The sequence below is a fragment of the Colobus angolensis genome, unplaced genomic scaffold, assembly GCF_000951035.1.
Source record: "Colobus angolensis palliatus isolate OR3802 unplaced genomic scaffold, Cang.pa_1.0 Scaffold33, whole genome shotgun sequence".
In the NCBI taxonomy this organism is placed as follows: Eukaryota; Metazoa; Chordata; class Mammalia; order Primates; family Cercopithecidae; genus Colobus; species Colobus angolensis.
In genome coordinates this window covers 4,319,215-4,344,553 of record NW_012116599.1, presented here as the reverse complement: position 1 = coordinate 4,344,553, position 25,339 = coordinate 4,319,215, and the positions used below count along the sequence as shown (strand labels likewise).

The window sequence follows — 25,339 nt, the reverse complement described above, 5'->3', positions numbered from 1 at the left end:
TCTATAAATAACCTTGGGCAGTATGGCCATTTTCACGATATTGATTCTTCCTATCCATGAGCATGGTATGTTCTTCCATTTGTTTGTGTCCTGTTTTATTTCACTGAGCAGTGGTTATTCTTTATTGAAGTCAGAATCAGAGAAGGGCATCGCTACTTGCTCACTGTCACACAATATCTCAAGAGCGATGATGGAGGTATGAATGGAGCGATAATGGAGGTATGAATGGCAGAGCCCATGGAATGCTCTGGGAACATGAAACCATGAACTCTTTCAGCTCAGGCTGTAAGTCTATACAGAAAAAGCTGGGCCTGTCTGTAGTATTCCCCAAGGTGGATCTGGCACATATATCTTTTAAAGAGTTCACCTCTATCCCTGCATTTATATTCCTGTTTATCAAGAAGCTTTATCCAGTATTCTCTACATCCTTTGTAGAGGCAGGGACCAGTTTCTTGGGATCACTTTGGGGAGACAGACCCTGGGTCACTTGTCACTTTGCGTGTGGGTCCCAGTTCTTACATATTTGCTTAAAGTTCTTCCAGATGTATAAGTTTTTACATCTGGAGAGAAGAATTTGAGTGAAATAATGTCAGTTTAACCAGTGCTCTAGTAAGCTTTCAGGCATGAAATGTGCCTGAAGATGAATCATGTACACACAAAAGCATAGAGCAAATGAATAACTACGATGAATCAGACCAATTTTATGTAGAATCATTGCCAGGTTCTGTTGAATCAAACAAAAAAGAGGAACAAAGTCTCTGCCTCAGAAAGTACTACTTAGCATCCGGCATTCTTAGAGAGTTCAAGTTCATAACAATCTTTAGTGAATTGCCATTTCAGTTTGATTCATTCAGACTCAATCCATATCATCATTTTCCCTAGAATAATTTGGAATTCTTAGACATATATTACAAGGGTGGTTTAAGTAGAGAGAAACTCCTTCCCAGCTGTCTCAGAGACTTTAGGTAATGTTTATGACTGACAATTTCTGAATCTTGGCCCAAAAAAACACACAAAAAGACAAAACCTAATCATGGTTTTCTACTTTTTCATAACATCATCAAACAGTATTAGATATTTTTTATGGGTCTATGCTCCCGGTCTGGAAGAGAACTTGGTTTTTGCTGCTTCAAGTTGTGTTTTTTTTTTTCTGGGATTAAGGGATATTTAGGCCTGTGTTATCTATCTTGTCCCTTCAGTTCATGTATTCATTCATTCATTCTCGTATTCATTCATCTATCCATCCATTCATTCCAGGTTCTGCCACTGTAGAAGAGAATGAACAGCCCAAGAATCCCATCTGTTTTAGGTCCCTATCTCAGTAATGATAATAGCTGATGTCACTTTAAACAGGCTTACATGGGTGTGGACAGTGTGGTGGACAAGGTTCGTTTCCTTCTAGGTGCTGAGTCTACCACCATGTGGATATGGGTTCCAGGACAATGGCTTCATGTGACTAACCAAAGGCTAGAAACGCAGATACCTCCTATAGGTCAAGCAGCCCCCTCATATGTGAAGAGAGGTCAGATGTGAGAAATAGATGCAGCTTGGACTGTGTAGACATGGAGAATGCCTGCCTACAGAAAGCAAGTCAAATTGGGAGCAGGGGAAAGAACATTACAAGGAAAACAAATCTAGAAGCCAAATATGACCTGTAAGCCTCACATTCGCAACTCAAGCTCTGAAAATCTCACTTCTGAGAATAATAAGAGCCAAAATTATACTTGTGGTTTTCTTCATTTAATATATTATTTGACAGCACTTGATGGAACATGAATTATGATTGTTCCATTTATTAAAATAAAATTCAGAGAGATAGAGTGTCTTTCACAAGTCACAGAGCTAATGAATTGTAAAGTTTAACTTGTGGCAGAGGAGTCCAAAATTACAGACAGATGCCCACAGAAATGATGTATTATCATATGTAAAGTAGACATGACCACATACGTACATTTATTCTACCTGCATAAGCTATGTGGCCAGAAGAAACACTACAAAGATATGTTCATGTGGAGCTTTAAGCAGTGACTTTTAGATATGGGATTCACTTCGGCAAATACTATATATATTGGGCAACTTGCAATGTGCAAACCATTGTGAAAAGAGCAAACTCTGAAAATAGATGTGGCTCAGGTCTTCAAAAAGCTTCCAGGTTGTGGGAAGGATGCACAGAAAAGAAAACAAACCAAATATGGCACATGCAAATAAAACAAGTGACACACCTCAAGCAGTAAGTCCTGATAACATATGCAGGAATGAAATTACATTTATCACTGCATGATGCCATATTATATTACACATCTATTTTATTTATATATCTATATAGGTGTGTGTGTGTGTGTGTGTGTGTGTGTGTGTGTGTATATTACATATGTTATCTTTCTGCTTATTTGCTTACTGACATTTCATTACACCAGAAGGTAAGTTCAATGAGGGAAAGCACTTCACTCGAATTTTTTCAGTTCTGTGTGACTGAAACATAGGAGGTACCCATTTAATTTTCATTGAATGAATGAACAAATAAACCTACAGAGAGTGGAGAGGATTTCATGGAAGGGAGCCATCGATACCAGAAACCTGGATTTGTTGTATGATTCCCTTGAGACTCTTCTTTTGTTCCTGCAAAATTCTATGCCAGATGCTAGCCACATAATAGGTGTAATTAAATATTTGGTTTGGGGAGCTTCCCTCTTTGATATTCAGTCCTCCATTGGCTTCAGTGATTTTCTTGGAGTATCTACAGTTTGGAACTTTTTCAGATGAACATTGTGGAAGCAGAACAGTTTGCCACAACTCGTTAAACATATCATGACAATAAGACTTATTCACAGGTTCCTACTATTTATGAAGTCATGTAGATATACTACGGTAAGGTGGACTGAACGAAGTAGTTGCACTGGCTGCAAAGGACACTGATACATGAGAAATAAAGGAAAATTTGGGGGGAGTAAAAAGAAGAATATGATTACTTCTTGATTACCATTTTAATGACTTAACAATTGTACTTCAAAGTTATTAAAATGTCCTATTGACATGTCCCATTGATTTTCAATTTTTGTCCTTTTTGCTGTTCTATATGACATTATCTTTGAGATTACAGACAGCGAGATCGAAAACCACTCAGAGACACCTTAATCTTTCCCAACATAAGCTTCTCTGAGCTGCAAATAGTTCTATTTCTTTTGAAATAGAAGAAGGTAATTTAGTTCTTGAGAAGTTTCAAATCAAATATTTATTTTAATTATAAATGTCCCTTTTTGAGAAACAAGATTGTAATACTTTGCTCAAATTTTTAAGAATATTTGTGATGATATTGTTGAAGCCGGCAATCACATTTAATTCATCTGAAGTACAGAATGCAGTTTAGACAGTCAAATCAAGGTTTGTTTACATTTTGTAATGTTTCATTTCAAAATTTTGTTAGTGTTCAGCATCTTCATTTGAAAGCAGGTTGCAGCTCGATTCCCCTTTAATTTGGACCCAATATAAGCATTTTAGGTTGCTTTTTATCTCCCCATTAACATTATTTGCAGCATCAAATTCATCGAGCAAATTCTTTCATTTGTTTGTTTTCAAGATAACACTGAGATTTGCTTGCATTTTTCTATAATCAAATACTTAAAAATGTCCTAGCAAAAGTTGTGTGCCAAACTCTGGACATTTCTAGTTCTTTTATGAGTGTCTATTTCTTTCTTTTTTTTTAATTTTTTTTATTTTGAGACAGAGACCCACTCTGTCACCCAGGCTGGGAGTGCAGTGGTACAATTTTGGCTCACTGCAACCTCCACCTCCTGGGTTCAAGTAACTTTCCTGCCTCAACCTCCCAAATAGCTGGGAATACAGGCGTGCACCACCATGCCTAGCTAATTTTTGTATTTTTAGTAGAGACAGGGTTTCACCATGTTGGCTAGCTGGTCTTAAACTCCTGGCCTCAAGTGATCTTGCCTGCCTTGGCCTCCCAAAGTGCTGGGATTACAGGAGTGAGCCACCGCGCCCAGCCCTGAGTGTCTATTTCTATTCCCGTTGTTTTTTGAAGGAAATTGTGCTGTGATAGGACACCTGTCTTTCCTTTTATACCTGCTCTGCAGCCATCTTGTCTTTGCCCTTAGACTGTCTATCAGTGTAGGTTACAGGCAGTTTTGTAGCCCTTCTTCATCAGAACATCCCAGAGCTGTGTGTGAGGGCACATGGAGGACATCTACCCCAGTCCTCCTGGGGAGAGTGGGGCATCTAGGAAATTGCCTTCGGAAGGAAGCTGCCTAGATGTTTGCTTTGCACACTGAAGTTTGAGGCCATGGGCTTTCTGAGTACCCTCCACTCTGTTTACACTGCAGTCAAAATGATTTTTTCAAAATGCAACTCTGACCTTTTACATGTCCAAAGACTTGTATTCTATGTTCTCATAGAACCTAATACCTCTTTTTCAAAACATTTATACACAATTTAGGTATGTTCGTTTTCTGATATCACATTTGTCTGATTAATTGCTTAATGCCTGTCATTCCTATTCTGCAAGAGCAGGGACTCGCTATGTTTTTGTCCAACACAAAATATGAACACAACAGATATCTCTTTGATAGTCAATTATATCACTGCGCTAAGCACTGAGGATACAAATTTAGGTTCTGCCCTTCTAAGACTTGTGGACTATAAAGAGCCGGGCCTGTGACTAAGTCATTATAAGGCAAAGAAATAAATAATACTTGACAGTAATACAAAAATGTGGACAGGAGCAAAGGGCTCATCCTTGGAAGTCTAGAAAGTGATGTTCGAGCTGTGAATTTCCACGTGAGAACCATAGTTAGCATTTTAGCCAATTATTTCCCCTTCAGTTCCTGAACTTTACTTTTTCTCAAGGCTATGTGTTGCCCCACTATGTGTTCTCGAGCACTGAGAGAAACCACACCTCCCAGGCCACAGATGCCCCTTTGTTGTGCTAGGGCAATGTCAAGAAAGGAGACCAGCATCAGTTGAGCATCTTCTGTGTCCCTGGCTCTGTGCAATGCATAAGACAGCTCAGCGGGTGGGATTAGGAGCACAGTTGTTAGAGTATATAGGGCTTATTTTCCCTTCTCTACCATTTGCTATCAATATAATCCCAAACACAGTTTAATTAATCTCCCCAAAACTCAGTTTCACTACATGTGAAATGGAATAACGTGATTGGTCTGATAGGGTTGTTATGACATTTAAATTAACAGAACCAGTGTTTAGTAATTGTTGTGTCTGCACTAGTAATCTATTGTGAATGTTGAAAAAACAGCTATCTGGGACAGTCTGTGAGAGTATCCCAAAGAAAGAGAACATTGCTGGAGGGGTATTAGAAATTTTTGCTTGTCACCAAGAAATAGCAATCCTGTTCTCAAAAAGAATTTCATACATTGTTATTTAGCCACAATCCCACACCATTCATTTCATTTTATGGCTCTTCTCTTATTTGTATTCTACTTAATAGAGTTGTCCTAAGTGTTAGGGTTTGCTCTATTACAATTATGAGTAAGCTACAGGCCTTATTGATAAAAGCTGGACACCTGCATAGGAATTGCCTGGAGTAAATCAAAGATGAAATATCTTCAGTAATCTTTCCAGCAACCACCCCCTTAAATAACACCAGATTGTGTCATTAGGGGAAAGTTTTCTCTTTAAATGTACATTCCAATCTCATGCCGGGAATATATAAAATTGTAACAATTTGTTCTTGGGTTCCCCCGGCTTTAAATGTCCTTCCCTGAACTTTCAATAGCCCATTTCTTCTTTTTACAGATTTCAAATCAGAGATCTCCTTTAGGGAAAGGCCTGCTTCTGACCACCCAATCTAAAGTACCTACTCATCACACTGGCTTAGTTTGGTTCTCTGCAGAATGGAGAACCTTTGTTTTTCAATTGTTTGTTCATTCCTTCAATCATTCATCCATTCACTTCTTCTCTACTAGAATGTCAACTTGGAATAGGAACCTATTCTGTTCCATTCATAAAATATGACTGGTTTTGAACCCACCATTATTGAATCCTTCATGTGTCTGCACTATTACACAATCCGGTGGTTAGCAAAACTGATCCAGTCCTCACGGAGGTAGCCTTAAGGGAGACATGTATTTGTCAAAACAAATAAACAAAAATGAATAAGCAGATAATTTCAAATCATGGTAAGTGCTCTGGAGGACCAGACCTTTGTCCCTTTGTCCTAGACTGGAAAATTGAGGAAAGTTTCGGTTGAGATCTGAAGAGTAGATACAAATCATATAAGTACATGAGGACACACACCATGCTCACCATGCTTGTGAGAGCATGTGTGGTGGAGGGGGCTAGCCTGTCTCAGGCCTTCCTCGTGGCAGCAGCAGGAACATGACAGGAACACATTGAGGAGCTAGAACAAGGCTTTGTGGGTTGGTCACAAAATGCAAAGTAGAGATGTCAAGTTATAGAAGAATCTGGAGGTGGGTGAAGCCAGAGTCAGGAAAGGAATTGGGGTGTCACTGCACATGAATGTCATTTGAGGCCATTGGAATAGATGAGAAATAAAGGAGAGAAAGGAGTCTGAGGCATAGCCAGGATTCTCACTAGAGGTCATGAGAAGGAAGAGCTGGCAGAGGAGATCGAAAAATGGCAGCCAATGAGGTGGAAGGAAAACCAGAATAGAGTGTGGTCATGGAAACTGAAGAAAGGTGAGTTTCAGAAAGAAGGAGGTGGCCATCGTGTTAATTATGCTGCAAGGACAAGGAAGATATGAAGAAAGAAATAGTCTTTAAGATAGTATGGCAACACAGGGCCTATTAGTGATCTCGTAAGAGCTGCCTCTGGGATGTGATAGGGTCAGACGCCCACCTGGAATGAATCACAGAACATAAGGTGAGAAAGTCCAGGCAGAAACTCAAAGAAACTCTTACAAAGAGTTGAGAATATACTCAAGCACATGCCCATGATGAAATGTTTAAGCTAACGTGTACATCCAATCAACAAAACCCTAGGATATTTCTTAGCACAAAAAGTTTTGAAAGAAACCAAATAAAATGATCAGGGCCATCTAAAATTTTGTCTTGTTTTAGAAAATTTTCTTTATGTTACCTATCTGTATGGAAAGACTTTTGGACTTTCAAGCCCACATAAATGGTCTCTCTCTCTCGGAGGCTTATTTTTTGGTATTCTCTTTTTTTTGTTTCTTTCTTTTTATACCACAGAATAACAGACTAAGAAAATATGCCTTTGAATTGAAAATGAATGACCTGACCTATTTTGTGCTGGCAGCTGAAACAGAGTCAGATATGGATGAATGGATCCACACCCTCAACCGCATTCTGCAAATCAGTCCTGAGGGGCCCCTCCAAGGGAGGAGGAGCACAGAGCTCACTGATCTGGGGCTTGGTGAGAGCATATGAAGCCGTCTTCCTTCCTTTGTCCAGTGTGACCTGTGTTTTTGGTTCACTAAAGCTGCTAGGCATTGTAGTCGCTGTCTGTTCTAGCTCATCCATCCTGGGGCTGTTTGTTCCAAGAAATCACTAATCACTCCTAAATCTTTACTGCACAGTAATGGCCACCACACATAAGTACAATTGAGAGTCAACTCGCAATGATCTGAGGCTGTCCCCCAGCAAATGATGTTGGGAATCATTTGTCACAGCATCAAAAATGTGCTCATGTCCAATGGGACATTACCTTTTAGGGGGCATTTTGTGGTTTTCAGTCTTTCATTAAATTTAATTAATGAATCTTATGCTCTGTAAAGGCAAATATGAATTCCTTCCTGTAAGTTAAAAAGCATCTTTCATTTATGCTTTTTGATCATACTGTGATCATCTTATATGTGAAAGTTTCAAAAATTATACATGGTAATGGAATTTTTATAAGATTAAATTTTTTTTCTCCCCATCCTGATTCCTTCATAAGAGTCTACTTCATTTTATGCAAAGAGAAGGGAACAAGAGAGAGGAAAGAAAAGGTGAAAAGAAAGTTAGAAAAGCAAGCCTGTAGCTGCATAGAAGGCAAGTTCAACACCAGCAAAGTCAGTCACTCCTCCCAAAACAAAACTATTTTCAGGCGTTTTGCACAGCACATGGTACATTAGAAACCAAAGCATCTTTAAGTTCTCCTAGTCTACGTCTCAGGCTCTAGAGTGAAAGAGCCAAAGAATAATGTGGAAAAAAACTATTGTTGATTGTGTTGGTTTTAACACAACTACTGTATGCCATAGTAGGTGTTTTACACTTATGATTTACTTAATAATAACAACCATAGTATTAATGTTTACAGTGAGTGTCTTACAGAGTTTAAGTAGCTGAAGCAAGAAGTTGGATTCTAAATTGACAGCCTGAGAGCAAGAATTACCAAATACATACATATTTAAGAAAACTTTAGTATGCATTAATTAAGTAGGTCAAGACAACCTCAAGTATAAATGTAGTGTAAAAATCCAAAGTTCTTGTAGACACAAGATGGTATCATGGCAAGAATCCCAAAATGATCCTCAGAGGGTCTGATTTCCAGGCCCAGATCATCCAGCAATCTTCAGGAGTCAGAATACAACGGAAGTTTAGGCTCACCAACGTCCCTCTTAGCTCTTAAGTCTAACTTAGTTTTGTAAGTCACAGGCTAGAAGATGTGTGACTCATGAGTAATATTTAATCACCTGACTTGGTGTATCTTTTTAAGATTCGCTGGATAGTTCTGTAACTTGCGAATGCACGCCAGAGGAAACAGATTCTTTAGAGAACAACCTACACCCAGACTTTGCAAAGGTAATAAAGTTGACATTGTACTTGCAAAAACAATTTGAGCTATTTGTTAGTTATCGCTTTCATGGAAAGACGTAAATGCTTTCTTTTAAGATTTAGACTAAGAAACTAACTTTCCATTAACCTATGTGTTTTCATTAACATACACATAGAGCTCAAAAAGGAAAGATACTTTTACAAGATTTGCCAAGTGTTAATGGGTAATACTAAAATGGTGATAATACCAAGGGGCTGCTTCTTGGCCATGTGGATGTGTCGGGCTGTATCTGGATATTTAGACACCAAGGACTAACACGATTTTCTCTGTAGTACCTCACAGAAACAGAAGATACTGTAAGAACAACTCGAAACATGGAGAGGCTAAATCTGTTCTCTCTAGATGCAGACATAGATGTAAGTCAAAATTTTTTCTAAGCAGATATGAACTTGATCCATACAGTTGGGGATTATAATTTAGAATTTCTTTTTTATATTGGATGTTTGGTGACTCATTCAAAACTTTTTTAGACCTTGAAACTTCAAAAAAAAGATCTCTTGGAACCTGAGTCTGTGATCAAACCATTTGAAGAAAAAGCTGCCAAGAGAATCATGATCGTCTGTAAAACCCTCAACTTAAATCTTCAGGGATGCGTTACGGAGAATGAAAATGATCCGATAACGAATGTAAGTTTCTCCTCTGTTACATCTTATACCATTCAGCCAGCATTACACCACCCTAGTCAAAATCTCTTCTATTCCTGCTAATTCCAGGCACTGGTTTCACACTATCTAGTGTACCAGGGAACATTATTAACAGCATTTTCCCACATTACACAAGTTTACAAGTTCTAAAGTGGAACACTTTATAATACACTGTATGAATAAAGCATAATAAAATATTAATATACTATACTTTTTCAATATACTGCCATAAAATTTTCCATTTAACTTAAAGAAAAAAACATTAAAGGACTGTGTTTGGGGATTCTTTCTATGAAATCAGCATAGTGGTTTAGAGTTTTCAATGGCATTGTGTGACTTCTCTTAGTAGTACTCAAGATGGCTTTTTTTTTCTTTTGAAATGGTCTTGCTCTGTTGCCCAGGCTGGAGTGCAGTCGCGCATTCTTGCTCACTGCAGCCTCAGCTCAATGCAGCCTCAGCTCAATGCAGCCTCAAATTCCAGGGCTCAAGTGATCCTCCCACCGAAGGCTTCAGGGTAATGGACTACAGGCACGCACCACTGTGGCTGCCTACCTAAGTTTTTTGTATTTCTTATACAGATGAGGTTTTGCCATGATGGCCAGACTGGTTTAGAACTCCTAGGCTCAAGCTACCTGCCTGCCTCAACCTCCCAAAGTGCTGGGATTACAGGCGTGAGCTACTGCGCCTGGCTTTTACATGCACGTTTTTATTTTACTCTTTCTATATTTATCCATGTAAAAGATGGCTTTTACATGGATGTTTTTATTTTACTCTTTCTATATTTATTTTCATGTCTATTAGAGAAAAATCAAAGCTAACAAACCCTGTGACTTCCCAGCCATTATTGCTGAGGATAAATCTAAATAGTGTATCAAGTAAAATAATATTAGATGGATGTTAAATAAATACTAGTAGGATGGGACATGTAAATAGCAGAAATGACAAAGGAGCTTCACTGATATTTGTGTGAGTTCTCTTGAGAACTTCCTCTTAGTACTTTAGTGGGCAGTCCCACTACATTGTGAATGTATATGTGGGAAGGGCACTGTTTATGAGCATAAACGTTATTAAATGTTGAATTATGTTTTTAAATCACTCATAATTCTATATCAATCTCTATTATATTAATATCCTAATCATGGTAAGGCACAGTTAATATTTTGGCATATTTCCTTTCATTATTTTTTAATGCATTCTGTTCACATTTCTAATCCATCATCCTCAATTGTCATCTTTCACCTCAAAGAGAAAAACTGATTTCCAGATCCTTGATAGGAGTCACATTGGCTTTCGAAGGCAGAAACCACATTAAGTTTTCACTGTAAACTGGGTCCACATATGTCATGCCTTCATCTATTTCTGATCCAGTGAAACTAGCCCTGTTAGTTGCGACAGTGAGTGGATGGCAGAAAGAATTAACCTTTTCAGAAGACTTCACTTGATACCGACTGACCTGTGTCTTTAGCACCTCAATGATTTGCTTTGAGCCTCCTACCCTAGGTGTAGAGCAGGAAAAGGTCCATGCTGTGGACCTCTGATTTAATGAGGAGACTCAAATGGGATGTGCCGTTCTGGGATTAGATTGCCTGGCTTTCCAGCTCACAAATTGTGCCACGCTGGGCAACGGCCTACTGTCAGTCTTCACTCCTTTAAATGGAGACAGTAACAATACCTATTTCAAATGATCACTGTGGTTACACAGGGTACCATATCAACGGCACTCAGACATTGCTTGGTACAAAGTAAGCGTTCATTAAATACTTAACCATCATCTAAATATGTGAGAAATTGCATTGCGATTTGTCAAAACTGCATGCAAGTTATTGATATTTGTCTTGATATATGTGAGATTCTTGTTGACAGGTAAGCTACAATGGAAATCTGTCACCAATAAGAATCTTGTCGAAAAACGAAGCTTTTTTATATTCTATAACTTTAACTGTGTACTAGGTGTGAGTAGAAATGAAAGTAGTTGAGGCCGGGCGCGGTGGCTCAAGCCTGTAATCCCAGCACTTTGGGAGGCCGAGACGGGCGGATCACGAGGTCAGGAGATCGAGACCATCCTGGCTAACACGGTGAAACCCCGTCTCTACTAAAAAAATTCAAAAAAACTAGCCGGGCGAGGTGGTGGGCGCCTGTAGTCCCAGCTACTCGGGAGGCTGAGGCAGGAGAATGGCGTAAACCTGGGAGGCGGAGCTTGCAGTGAGCTGAGATCTGGCCACTGCACTCCAGCCTGGGCGACAGAGCGAGACTCCGTCTCAAAAAAAAAAAAAAAAAAAAAAAGAAAGTAGTTGAAGTCAGGTTTATTCATTCTCCAAATATACTTATTCCATGTGTCTACTGTGAGCCAGACTTGTCCTAAGAACTGGGAAAACAGGAAGTAACTAGATAAGCAAGGTCCCCAGTGTCTTGAAAATCAGAGTCTTTTTTAAAACAGCAGAAAGCAAACAAGAAAACTAACGATTTGAGTACACATGATTCCAAGTTCTTTAAAAGAAATAAATATGGAGAGAGGTGTTCCAGAGGAATGCAGGAAAGGGTTACTTTAGACAGGACGGTCATAGAAGGTCCCCTCTGCAGAGGTGATTTTGAACAGAGACCTAAGGGTTGGGAAGGATAAAAACGCAGGTCGGGGGAGAACATTCTAGGCAGAAGAAAGAGAAGTACAAATGCACTGAGACAGGTAAGCTTTAGCAAGTTCTAGGAACCGAAAAGCGTTAGGGAGGTAAAGGACATACCAAGATGACATAGGAGAAACAGAGATAAGATGATGTAGGGCCTTAAGCCACAGTGAAGAGTTTGAATTTATCCTAAGTGTGAGTGGATGCTATTCAATGGTTTAAAGCACTTTAAAAACAAGGTTTAAAACAAAACAAACAAACAAACAAAAACACAAGAGTTGTCCAAGAAGAAGAGTTAGGAGGCTACTACCACCGTTTATTGCATGGCTTGAACAAGGGCTGGCAAGGGAGAAGGAGAGAAATGGGTGGATTGGACTGGTGTTTTGTAAATTGCGCTGATAGGTTTTCCTCATGTGTTGGATATACTGGATGATGGAAAAATAAATCTCAAGGATGAGTACTGGTTTTTGCTTTGGACAGCTTTACACACGGTGATGCCATTTACTAAAATGGTAACACTCGAGAGAGATTTGCACAATCCAGGTCAACAATACCATTATGAACATGTTTCACTTGTTGGGACGATTAGATATCCAAAGAGAGATATCTTAGGAACAGATTCAAATGCAAGTTTGGCGGCCAGGCACAGTGGCTCATGCCTGTAATCCCAACACTTTGGGAGGCCAAGGCAGGCAGATCACCTGAGGTCAGGAGTTCGAGACCAGCCTGTCCCAACATGGTGAAACCCTGTCTCTACAAAAAATACAAAAATTATCTGGACATGGTGGTACATGCCTGTAGTGCCAGCTACTTGGGAGGCTGAAGCAGGAGAAGCACTTGAACCCGGGAGGTGGAGGTTGCAGTAAGCCGAGATCACACCACTGCACTCCAGCCTGGGTGACACAGTGAGACTCTGTCTCAAAAAAAAAAAAATGGAGTGGCCATGAATGGAAACACAAATTTGGAAGTCTAGTTCAGACAATAATGTTGTGGGGCGGGGATCTAAAAATGTCTATGACCATAGAGAAGGGGCCAGAAACCAAATAAAATACCTGAAGGATGAATAGAGAAGTGACCAAAGAAGTCTAAGCAGAAATGGCTGTTGGGATAAAGATAAACCAAGGAATACTGTATCATGAAACCAACAGCGAATGGGCAGCTGTGGTAGTGGTGCCAAGAAGCTGAGGAACATGAAGCAAAAGAGGAGTCCATCTGGTAGATATGGCAAAGTGGAGGATGTTGTGGACTATGGCAAGAGCAACTCCCATGGAGTGGAAAGTGTTGGAAGTAATCTGATCATGCCTTCATGCAGGATTTTAAAATAAAAACAAAACAAAAATCTAGAAACTTAGTCCTTGGAACCATTTGGAAATACCTGTATTAGTCTGTTCTCACGCTGCTAATAAAGACATACCCAAGACTGTGTAATTTATAAAGGAAGGAGGTTTAATTGACTCACAGTTCAGCATGACTGGTGAGGCCTCAGGAAACTTACAATCATCACGGAGAGGGAATCAAACATGTCCTTCTTCACATGGCAGCAGCAAAGGGAAATGCTAAGCAAAAAGGGGAAAAGCCCCTTATAAAACCATCAGATCTTGTGAGAACTCACTCACTATCATGGTAACAGCATGAGGGTAACTGCCCCCATAATTCAATTACCTCCCACTGGGCCCCTCTCACGACACATGAGGATTATAAGAACTACAATTTAAGATGAGATTTGGGTGGGGACACAGCCAAACCATATCATTACCTCAAATGGTAATGTCACTTAGTCACCTTGTTAAATAAAAATAGATGCTTTTTTTGACCTAGAACATTTTAAAATGCAATTTAGAAACTGAAAACCAAAGATAGTGGGCTTTTCTTTCTACTGCCAGGGGCATATGATTCCTTCCACATGAATTCCTTTCTTTGTACTAAGATGCATATTCAGAAGCCAAATACTTGTATTTAGGCCGATCTCCCCAGGCAAGAGAACAGGGCCAAGTACAGAGACCCAAGTTAGTGTGTCTTTTGGTATCTGTCAGACCGAAGGGTTAAGTTGATTTGGAATGTTTTGTATGTCGGTGTTTTCATTTTATAGTTGATACATATGTTGAAAAACTAGGCAATTACTTTAGAAAAATAATTTCATTGTGCCTATGAGCAATAATACAAAAAATAGTATCAGCCTCACCTTCACAGCAGTTTGTTATTTAATGCCATTGTTTTTTAAAAATCATTGCTTATTTATTCAATGACACTCTTTCCTTAATGAAACTATTTTTAAACTCATTGTTCTTAATTCAATGAGCATGTTTTAAATTAATTGAAGTATTTCTCCAAGTTGCTCAGGAGCCAACTACTGCATTTAATGAATGAGATTCTAAAGACTCCCTGAAATAACATCCTCATGATGAGAAAACAATGTTTGACAGCATGTAATTTTTTAGTCAGTAAATTGAAAACCAAATTCAAGTTGATGGTTTTATAGTATAAAACATTTCTTTGAAAATAGAAATTGACTCCAAAAATCTGAACTAATAAAGCTACATCACAGTAGAACTACATTTAAAATTTTATCGTTGAGTTTTTTTCAGAAGAGTACAGAATTCTAAACACAAGAAACCTATGAATTAATTTGTTAGGCTTTGCAGATGCTTTGTTAAACAAATCCTCACTGAAAAGACAGTGATTTGACATTTATTTTGAAAAGGTGGATTGGAAGAAAGAAATGAATCACCACATGAGCTTTAATTTTTGATGGGTTATCAAAGTAGGTATTTATTTCCATTCACAAAGTAGAAATGAAAATCAAAATGCAACAATTCAGGAAAAAATAATAAGGGTTTTGCTTTGCCCTTCAATGTGTTTTGAGTTCTCACTTGAGTTATTTTTCTGTAATTTTTGCATTTTTCAACTTTTGGCAGACTACCACTACCACAAAACAAGAGTTTTTCTAAATTAATTTAAATTGGTATACTATAAACTTTTACTTTGTAATTGCTTTATATTTTTAAAAATAATTTATTGAATTATTTTATATGCAAAAACTTTTTTCTACCAGTAAGGGAGCTGGCAATTATTGCTAGTATTAAGAAATTGAACTTGTCCCCTTGGTATAAACTAGTCACATTACTACATTTAAAGACAGGAGATACCGTTAAGCATTTAACAAAACCCACAGTATGAGTGAGTCTGTATAATAATAAACTGGACCACAATATGGTGTTTCACTATAATCTGTTTGTCCATAGAATACTGGTAGAGATTGGCATCAACTCAAAATTAAGTAGCATTTTAAAACAGTAAAAATGCTAGTTTTTATAGGCTCATTTCAATTTTAATAACATAAATGTATAACTACATATACGTGCACGTATTCAATATATGTATATATGCACATATATGTATGTAATTACATATGCATATATTAATTTGGTCTTTGTCTCTGTTGTGACATTTTTCTAGTTGACCATTCTTTCCTTCTTGAATCTTTCTTTGCTTCTATAATACTCTGGCAGCATTTTAAAATTTTTTATTTGTTTTTTAAAATTTCTCCCTATTTCCCAATCTGTTTTATAAGTTGTTTTCCCTACTCCCATCTCCATCCTTTGCATGTTGATACTTTTCAGAATCCTGTTCTGATTTTCTTCTATTTCATGGATTCAACAGGACCCCACACACAAAAAAACTCTCAAGTCCAGCTCTCCAGTCCAGTTTCCTTGACTCGGCTCAATACACACATCCAGCTGCCACTGGGATGTCCCACAGATGACTTTCTATGTCCCATTTAGAATTCATCTTTGTATCTTTATCCCCTATATCAACCAATGGTATGATCATGCACTTCATTTCTTTTATCCTCAAACCTGGGAATTTTCTGTATTCATGCCTCTGTGAAACTTTTTCTCCAATCAACCAACACAAACACATGCAAAGAATATCCAAGCTCTTTGGTTATACTTCCTTAATGTTTCTCAAATGCCTCTCCCACAAACACTTCCTACCAATTTGTCTTTTTGCTTCCACTCTGATCCCACTCTAATGTTCTTTTCCTGTGCTCTTTGATGTCTTATGTCTTTGCACATGTCACACACCCTACCTAGAAATCCCTTCTAACCAACTCTTTACCTAATTCCTACTTCTTTCAAACTTGACCAAGAAATTTCTCCTCCTTCTCATCTTCCATAACTTTCCCATTTTCACATCTTCCACTTCCTTCCTAGCCTGCGGGCAAGAGGTTAAGAGGAAAGCCACATAGAGGCTTGAATTTGGGTGAGCACCCAAGAATTGATGGGGAGAGAAAGCCATGAAGAGGAACAGAAGCAGCCCATCCTGGATGTGTTGGGATACAGGTGCAGGGCAGCCCAGAGGAGGCAATTAGAAAAGATGGCTGGTATGGCTGGGAGACTGGTTACTTTGAATCAATAAGTAACTGGTTGAACAAGTAAGTAAACAGATTCATGGTAATGAGATCCCGGGTTCTCACTGTTGGAGGACCTATTTACCAATATAAAAAATGGAAGGCTAGAATGAACCCTTGAGTGTTTGTATTGGAAGAAGAGGTATGAGGTATAAACATGAACTAATTGGTTTTTAATAGTATTCATACACAGAGATAAATTGTGTGTGTGTGTGTGTGTGTGTGTGTGTATGTGTGTATTTCTTACCTCCGTATGATGGGAGGGCACAGAAACAATGATATCCCAGTGACAGTGAGCACAACAAGCACCGAGATCGTCGTTTGTAAATGTCACCCTCACTATAAGGAACCAGGGCACCCTGGAGAAATATCTAGAGTATGAGAAGTATAGGATAAGTCTGGAACATATTATTTGATAAAGAAGTACTCAAAAAATGTTGGAGGCTTGCCAAAAAAATACCCAGAAGTTAACTTGAATGAATGCCGCTAGCCAAATCTGGGACAATTTCAGCATCACACTAACTAACACTAATTATTGTAAGAGCAAAACCCACTGAGTAAAACAGTAATCCATGAGTCTATACTTGTATTAATAAATTAATTAATTAATATCAAAATAAGGGAGAAGGGGAGGCTCATCCTTATGATGGAATACTAGCTAATATGTGTAGAATGATGGAACTGAAAAATCACCATTGGCCACCATCGTGGTGGTAGTTGACTGCAATGCAAGTTATCAATGGAGATGAAGACTAGGGTGGGTTGTGTTTAATGAGTAGCAAGACATGGGGGTAATCTCAGAACATATTTCCACAAATACGAATCAATTGCCAAAGGGAAAATGGTGACCTTTATAATGGAGAAAACCAGCAGATAAGGTTAACATCACAGCTGCTGAAGGAGTTGACACTGTGTGCTCTTGAAACAATGAAGTATGAAAATCAAGCATCAATCTGAAATTTTACTGCCATAAAAGCATGACCTGAATCCTGTCATGAGGACACACACAACAGACCCAGATTGAATGTATGTCAGAATGTATGTCCTGTACTCTTTGAAAGGCCAAAAACCTGAAAGAGAGAAAAAGATTGAGGAAGAGTTTTGACTGAAGTAAACTGAAGGGAAATAGCAGAAAAATATAACGAGTAGTCCTAGATGGGATTCTGGACCAGAAAGAAAAACAGAGACATTGTTGAGTCAACTGGCAGCACTGAAAGGAGCATGTGAATTGCACAGTGGTTTTAGGCCAATATCACTTTCCTGACTTGGATGGCTGCACAGTGATTAGGCAGGTGAGTGTCCTCATTTGGGGGAAACACTCACTGGAGTATTTAGGAGAGGAATAATATTGGAAACTTGCTCTCAAAGCATTCAGACTGGTTATAATAGGTGACTGTGTGAGCGAGAGCGAGTGCGAGCGCATGTGCGTGTGTGTGTGTGTGTGAGAGAGAGAGAGAGAGGCAGAGGGAGAGAGACAGAGAGAGAAACAGGAGGTTAACAGTTGAATCCAGGCAAGGGGGATAATTAAGGTGGTTTTATGCACCTTATACACAACCTTTCTCTCTATTCAAAATTATTTCAAGATAAGAAAAAAATGTTAGTATCTGTTTTAAAAATGCAACTAAGATACCAACTCGTCTTGGGAAACTTCCCGCCCTCTCTGCCAACAGACTCCCTCACAACCTGATGCTCACCTACCTACTCGCCACAGTGTTTTGTGCTTTAATACGTATCCGTGACACTAATGTGTTAGGAGTGGCTTAGAACAGTGAAAAACACATCATAAATACTCAATAACTGTTAGCTATTATTATGATTCTATCAAGCTGTGATAAAAAACGGAGACGTGGTTGGCCTAGTGAAGTCCAACCACAGTGCAGTCTGGAAACTTCTAGGATTTCATTACAGATTTTCAAGGGCCTAGGAGACTGAGGTGGCATGTGTTTTCTAAGACTGTAAGGGAAATAACTGGAAGGATTTGTAAGGCCCAACCATGCATGTAAAAGCAACATAAAGAAGAGAGTTCTTGACAGGGAAACTAAAGAACCAATGAGATACAGTACTGGGATCTAAGGCACTTGCTGGAGGACAGGATTCCGGGTCACTGAGTCAAGGGGAGCTTGCCTGCTGCATTTATTTTATCTACTGCTTTGTTAAATGATGTACTAACGAGGCTGTCGCATGGATGACGATTTTATGTCAAAAACATCTTTCTTTTTCATGCAGATTGAGCCTTTTTTTGTGAGTGTGGCACTTTATGACCTCAGAGACAGCAGGAAGATTTCTGCTGATTTTCACGTGGATCTAAACCATGCTGCTGTCAGACAGATGCTCTTGGGGGCTTCTGTGGCTTTGGAAAATGGCAACATCGACACCATCACTCCAAGACAATCAGAAGAACCTCATATCAAGGGACTTCCAGAGGAATGGCTAAAATTTCCAAAGCAGGTGGCACTTTGTTTACTTGTGATGATATGGAAAATGCATGTACCATTATTCTTACCAATAGATCACATAAGATGAGCAATTTCCTGAATAAAAATTCCCTTAAAGCTGTCCTTTTTGCAAAAGTGGAATTTTGTAAATGTCTACAGTGTGGTTTCTTCCATGCTTATTAGCTGCTTTCTTTGTACACAGGCTGTATTTTCTGTAAGCAATCCACATTCTGAAATTGTTCTGGTGGCCAAAATCGAAAAAGTCTTGATGGGAAACATTGCAAGTGGTGCCGAACCTTATGTTAAGAACCCAGACTCCAACAAGGTAATGTATCATCTTACAAATAACTTTCTTGGCTTTTTCTTTTCCTTTTTCTTTTTTAATGGAGTCTCTCTCTGTTTCCCAGGCTGGAGTGCAGTAGCGTGATCTCAGCTCACTGTAACCTCCACCTCCTGAGTTCAAGTGATTCTCCTGCCTCAGCCTCCCCAGTAGCTGGGATTACAGGTGCATGCCACCACGCCTGGCTAATTTTTGTATTTTATAGTAGAGACAGGGTTTCACCATATTGGTCAGGCTGGTCTCGAACTCCTGACTTCAAGTGATCAGCCTGCCTTGGGCTCCCAAAGTGCTGGGATTACAGGCCGTGAGTCACTGCGCCCAGCCAACTTCATTTGCTTTTAAGAAAGAAAGCCACACTTTGAATTATCAAATTTGTATATCTTGAAATACTCACTTATTGGTGAAATGAATATCCACCTGAAATTTTTTTAAGTGTATCTTTTTGCTTTACATTCTTTTGATCCAGTAATTTCTGACCTCTGAGAATCTAATGGTAGAAATAAATTCAAATGTGGACAAAGCTTTCACCCCAAGGGTCAGAGTATTAATAATAATGAAACCTTAGGAATAATCTGAGTAAAAGCAAGTGAATGAGACATCAGCAATCCTGATGATGAACAAAGTGAGATAAATAATTGTATATCAAATTATAGTATCACTTAAGTGAAAAAAGGAACAGGAAAGAGAATGCTGTGCTTTGAATGGTGGAACTACAGGTAATATGTTTCTACTTTCTTCTTTTCTATTAGATTTTCTTTAATAATCAAATATTACTGTTTAATAGAAAATAAATATTAAGGCCAGGTGTGGTGGGTCACGCCTGTAATCCCAACACTTTGGGAGGCTGAGGCGGGCAGATCACAAGGTCAGGAGATAGAGACCATCCTGGCTAACATGGTGAAACCCCGTCTCTACTAAAAATAGAAAAACTAGCCAGGCGTGGTGGCAGGCGCCTGTAGTCCCAGCTACTCGGGAGGTTGAGGCAGGAGAATGGTGTGAACCTGGGAGGCGGAGCTTGCAGTGAGCCAAGATCGTGCACTCCAGCCTGGGCAACAGAGGGAGACTCATCTCCAAAAAGAGGGGAGGGGAGGGGCGAAAAGAAAAGAAAAGAAAAGAAGAAAAGAAAAAGAAGTATTAAAAGTCTGTATTTTCCATGCCAACGAAATATACTGAGGAAATAGCTTACAAGAATTGAATCTGAGCATGTATGACAATTTAGGAAGGAGTTTACATATTTATGAGAGTCCCATAATTCAGTGTTTGGCAAACTACAGTGTGCAGGCCAAATCCAGCCTACCATCTGTTTTGATAAATAAAGTTTTAATGAAACACAGTCACATTCATTTGTGGATTGTCTATGGCCACTTCCCTGCTACAGAACTAGAGTTGAAAACTTTGACAGAGACTATATGGCCCATGAAACCCAATGTGTTTACTATATGATACTTTATAGAACCAGTCTCCTGCCCTCTATCATTACAAATAAAAGGGATACAGAATAGACTGTAAATGTAAATTTGCTAATACTTTCCATTCAAGATTTTAAAATCTTTAAAAAAAAAAAAAAAGGAAAACAGTTGATATTCCAAGACATGGATATTTTCTACACTTGAAATCTCCAAACTAAAAAGAAACAAAGAAAAATATTATACAATAGTTTGAACACAGAGGGCACCATTTGGCTCTTTATAAGGTAATATGGGCTAGTAAGACAGAGTTATGCTGAGTTTCAGTATAAAATAATATGAAAAAGTATTTAGTATTATTTTATATGTACAGTTTGTAAAGTGCTATTCTAAACAATATTTGTATTTATTTTTTCTTTAGTATGCACAAAAGATACTAAAATCCAACAGACAATTCTGCAGCAAATTGGGAAAATACCGTATGCCTTTCGCCTGGGCAGTAAGGTAGGTCGACAGTTACAGCCAACAGACCAGAAATACATTTAATGGTGGCATTGGAAGCTTCAGTTTTGAACATTTTTGTGTTGCCTATTATTTTAATGTGTCTACACCTGGAAAAATGCTAATATGGTCATCTTCATAAACACCTTGAGCTTCCCTGAGACATACATTTCACAAGACAGTTTAGCAATGCAGTTTATAATAGACGGCCGTGACATATGTGCCGTGCGTGCATGACCAGATATGCTATGGGTTCTTAGTAGATATCAAATCAATGTCATAAGTTGTTTATTATGTGTATTTGACTTAACAAATCTTTGACATTATGTCAGTCTTGAGAGTCTGGTGTGCCTAAAATTCAGATAGATGCACTACGATTTCTTATGCAGCTGCATGTTTTCATCTATGTGTAGAACTCAGGTCTATATATGGATGTCCAAATGAAACCATCAAACCAATCATTTAAACTCATTTTGATTTTGATACTGTTTAGCCTAGCCAAATTTATCAGTACCAGTTGCCTCTCTGAAAGAAAGGCTGAGTTCTGTGGACATAGACGGACATATCATTCACTTGGATGCATAACCTCTTCATGAAGAACCATAATTGCTTTTCAGAACTGTTTAATATCATCAATTATTATTGTCCTCCTCAATCTCTTTACATCTTTATTAGTATAAGAATTTCTTAAGTGAGGAAGAGCCTGGCATAGACTCATAAGGCTAAAAGGTCAGCAATGTACACACTGAATGAACTAAGAAAGGTTAGAGCTACCGGCCAGGCATGGTAGCTCACATCTGTAATCCCAGCACTTTGGGAGGCCGAGACAGGCAGATCCTGAGGTCAGGAGTTCGAGACCAGCCTGGCCAACATAGTGAAACCCCATCTCTCTAAAAATACAAAAATTAGCCAGGTGTGGTGGCAAATAATACAGCCCATCAAATATTCATTTGAATTTTGGTAACATTATCTCAATGTATCCAACTTTAGAGAGAACCTATTAATTATGCCATTTTTAAGTCTCACAGTTCCCAGTGATGTATATTCAGAGTAAACTCACCAATATCTGTCATAATTTTGAGGTTGTTATTTAAAGTTGGAGATGAGTAGGTGTAGGAAGGAGAAATGGGGAAGTTTGGGCAGCAGTAAACAAGGATAGATTCACGCAGTCTCCAGGAATTAGTTTGCCCTAAGGCAGTGCCATAGCAGGGGAGGGAGAGTCTAGGCCTGGGAGTCTGATAAACATTGCAGATCAGGCCACTACTTACTGTGACTTGGAACAAGTTTCTTCTCCAAGTCTCAAGGTCCCCAGCTATAAATTGAAGCTGACAATACCTGCCTTATGAGCAGTATGTGCAGTCTCAAGTGCAGAAGCATTTGGCATAAAATAGCTCATGGATAGTACTTTGTCCTCCCTTTTCTATCTTTCTATAGGAACGACTAATGCCAGGACATTCTGCATGAAAAAGATAGTATTTAGAGTTACAAAACCCTTTGTAATGAATTTGTTTTTATTTCTCATAAGCTTTAAGAGAAAGGCTAACTAATTATAATTCACTGATTAAACATTTTTGGTATTGTTAAGCATTCTCAGTTCCCTCCAGGAAACCTACTGGGGCAAGTAGAGGCAAGATGTCTGTTGTGAAATATTCCAGTATAACAAAAGTACAATGGTGCATACATTTTTCACTTTAAGAATCCAACATTGCTCTGAGACTTTAGAAGCAGGCGTTTTAGAGCCAGACAGAGCTGGGCTCAAAATCCTAACTCTGGCCAGGCATGGTGGGCCATGCCTATAATCCCAACACTTTAGGAGATCAAGGTCTCCTGGAGGTTCGCGTAAGGCCAAGAGTTCTAGATCAGCCTGTGCAGCATAGTGAGACCCAATCTCTAAGAAACTTTTAAAAAATTAACCAAGAGTGGTAGCATACACCTGTAGTCCTAGCCACTCAGGAGGCTGAGATGGGAGTATCACATGAGCCCAGAAGCTGGAAGTTGCAGTGAACTATGGTAGCACCACTGGACTCCAGCCTGGGAAACAGAGTGAGACCTTGTTTCTAAAAAAAGAAAAAAGAAAAAAAAACTCACTCTATCCTTCATTAGCCAAGTGAGCTTGGGCAAGTTACTTATAACCTGACTTTACCTATTTTTTTAATCTACAAAAGAGGAAAATAAGAATATCTAATTTACTGGTATAAGGATTAAGGAGCACAGATATGTACCCAATAAAAGACTGTGATTTTTAGAAGTCATTTTTTTCTAATATTATTATTACTATAGAGTCACTTACAGAGATCATACTTACGTCACCAAGTCCCCTTTTCTGATAAATTTGGGGCAGTGAAGAGCAATATAAAGGAGAGAAGTCAATGAATTACCCATTATTGAAAGAACCTGAGAAGTTAGGAGACGTGACAATCCTGCTTTGAAGTTGTCTAGTAAAATAAGCTGGAAGAAAGACAGATGAAGTCTCTAGGGAGGCTGACAGTATTACTGACTATTGAAATTATTCCTAGGATAGGAAAGCCAGTGAAACCACAAGCTTAGACCATATTAATGCCCAGTTAGTGGTCTGGTTTTATGTTAGGAAACACCACCAACCTGTGTATATACATATGTGATTACTTCCACATAAATTTCTCACAACTGAGAAAAATAGTTAGCAGTACAATTCTGAAGATATGTCAAACCACTTGGATTACCTAACCACAAAAAAGTACAAAAGATCCAGCCAAAGATTTTAATTTCTCTTCCACAATGTAGAAACTGCTTCAAATAAGCATGGACAGCATCAGAGGAAGGCTGGTTATTGCCCATGTCTTTACCAGCTTCCTGACATACTTCAATACCTAATTGATACTGCTGATTTTGAGGCTACTGCTCCTTCCTGTTACGCTTTCTAGATTGCAGTTTGTTTCGAAGTATAGCTTTCAGTGTGCCCTAAGACGTGTTGGCCCTTACAATCAACTGTCATTAAAAAGTAGAACTGACAATTTAGATTATGACCATATTTTTACCCACATCTAATCATCCCACCCACTGCAGTATGCACAGATGCTCATCGCTGTGAATTTTTTCTGAAATTAATTTGGTGTTCTTATATTTGGCACCAGCTGCAGTGCCATTTTACAGTGAAAAGGTTATCCTTGGGGGAGGAATGGAGAACACATACGGACGACTACACAGGGTATTTTATACTCATTGACTCGGGAGAAAACTGACCCTTCAGAATGTGTCAGGTTGTGAATGGATCTCTTTCCGTGCATATCATCCCCAGAATCCTATGTGCCAGCATCCTTGCAAGGACTCTTTTGTTATTTCCTTGACTACCTCATTTGATATTCTAAATGGACCAGCACTCAACATTGACTTTTTTTTAATTAAGCAAAATTAAAATAAACATTTCATTCTCATATCTCTACAATCATGGAAGGTGCACAGTGCAACTGTCATTTAAGATTCCCATACTGACAACGTCTTCAACAAATGGTCGTCCAACTTCTGTTTGACTCCTTCCAGTGACAAAAACCCGAGTGCACCCCACAGTGCTTCCTTCTGTCTGTCTTTGTAGAGCTCTCATTATTAAATAATTTATTTTTCAAAATCATCTTCATCTATCTGAAAACCACTTTTATATGTTTTCTTCCATAGCCACACACTCACACAAATTATGTCTACTGCATTCTGCACATCATGGTTATTCATGCTGTTTGTGAATGAATCTATCAGGGACATCTAAGGTTCTTTTCCTTTGGGCAAGAAAACAAAAAAACTTACACGAATGGTTTTGGAATGGCTGGGCCATATTTCATGATTCCTACAATTATACCCCGAATATCATGGTGCTGACACCCTCACAATATACTGACCACTGATCAACTGTAGCAGTTAGAACTAGGTCTTCCAGCCATCACAAAACCATCTGTGTAAATGAATCAGTTCTTTTTTCTCCTGCCATATACATGTATATGTGTATATACACACACATACATATATACATATATACATATACACACATATACATACATATATACACATATATATACTTTTTCTTTTGAGACGGAGTCTCACTGTGTCGCCAGGCTGAAGTGCAGTAGCACAATCGCGGCTCACTGCAACCTTCACCCCCCAGCTTCAAGGATTCTCCTGCCTCAGCCTCCTAACTAGTTGGGATTACCGGTGCACGCCACCATGCCCAGCTAGTTTTTGTGTTTT

General features: G+C 38.7%; 1 protein-coding gene across 1 annotated transcript in view; it reads left to right on the top strand.

Moving 5' to 3' along the window:
• The window catches only part of DOCK10 (dedicator of cytokinesis 10), a 185,896-nt gene that overhangs the window by 66,124 nt on the left and 94,433 nt on the right, over positions 1–25,339 (top strand). Inside the window, exons 8-14 of the mRNA XM_011952036.1 lie at positions 7,179–7,362; positions 8,647–8,732; positions 9,039–9,122; positions 9,237–9,392; positions 18,669–18,890; positions 19,080–19,202; positions 21,045–21,127. Of these exons, the coding sequence (XP_011807426.1) occupies positions 7,179–7,362; positions 8,647–8,732; positions 9,039–9,122; positions 9,237–9,392; positions 18,669–18,890; positions 19,080–19,202; positions 21,045–21,127 (938 nt within the window). The remainder of the gene's footprint in view (positions 1–7,178; positions 7,363–8,646; positions 8,733–9,038; positions 9,123–9,236; positions 9,393–18,668; positions 18,891–19,079; positions 19,203–21,044; positions 21,128–25,339) is intronic.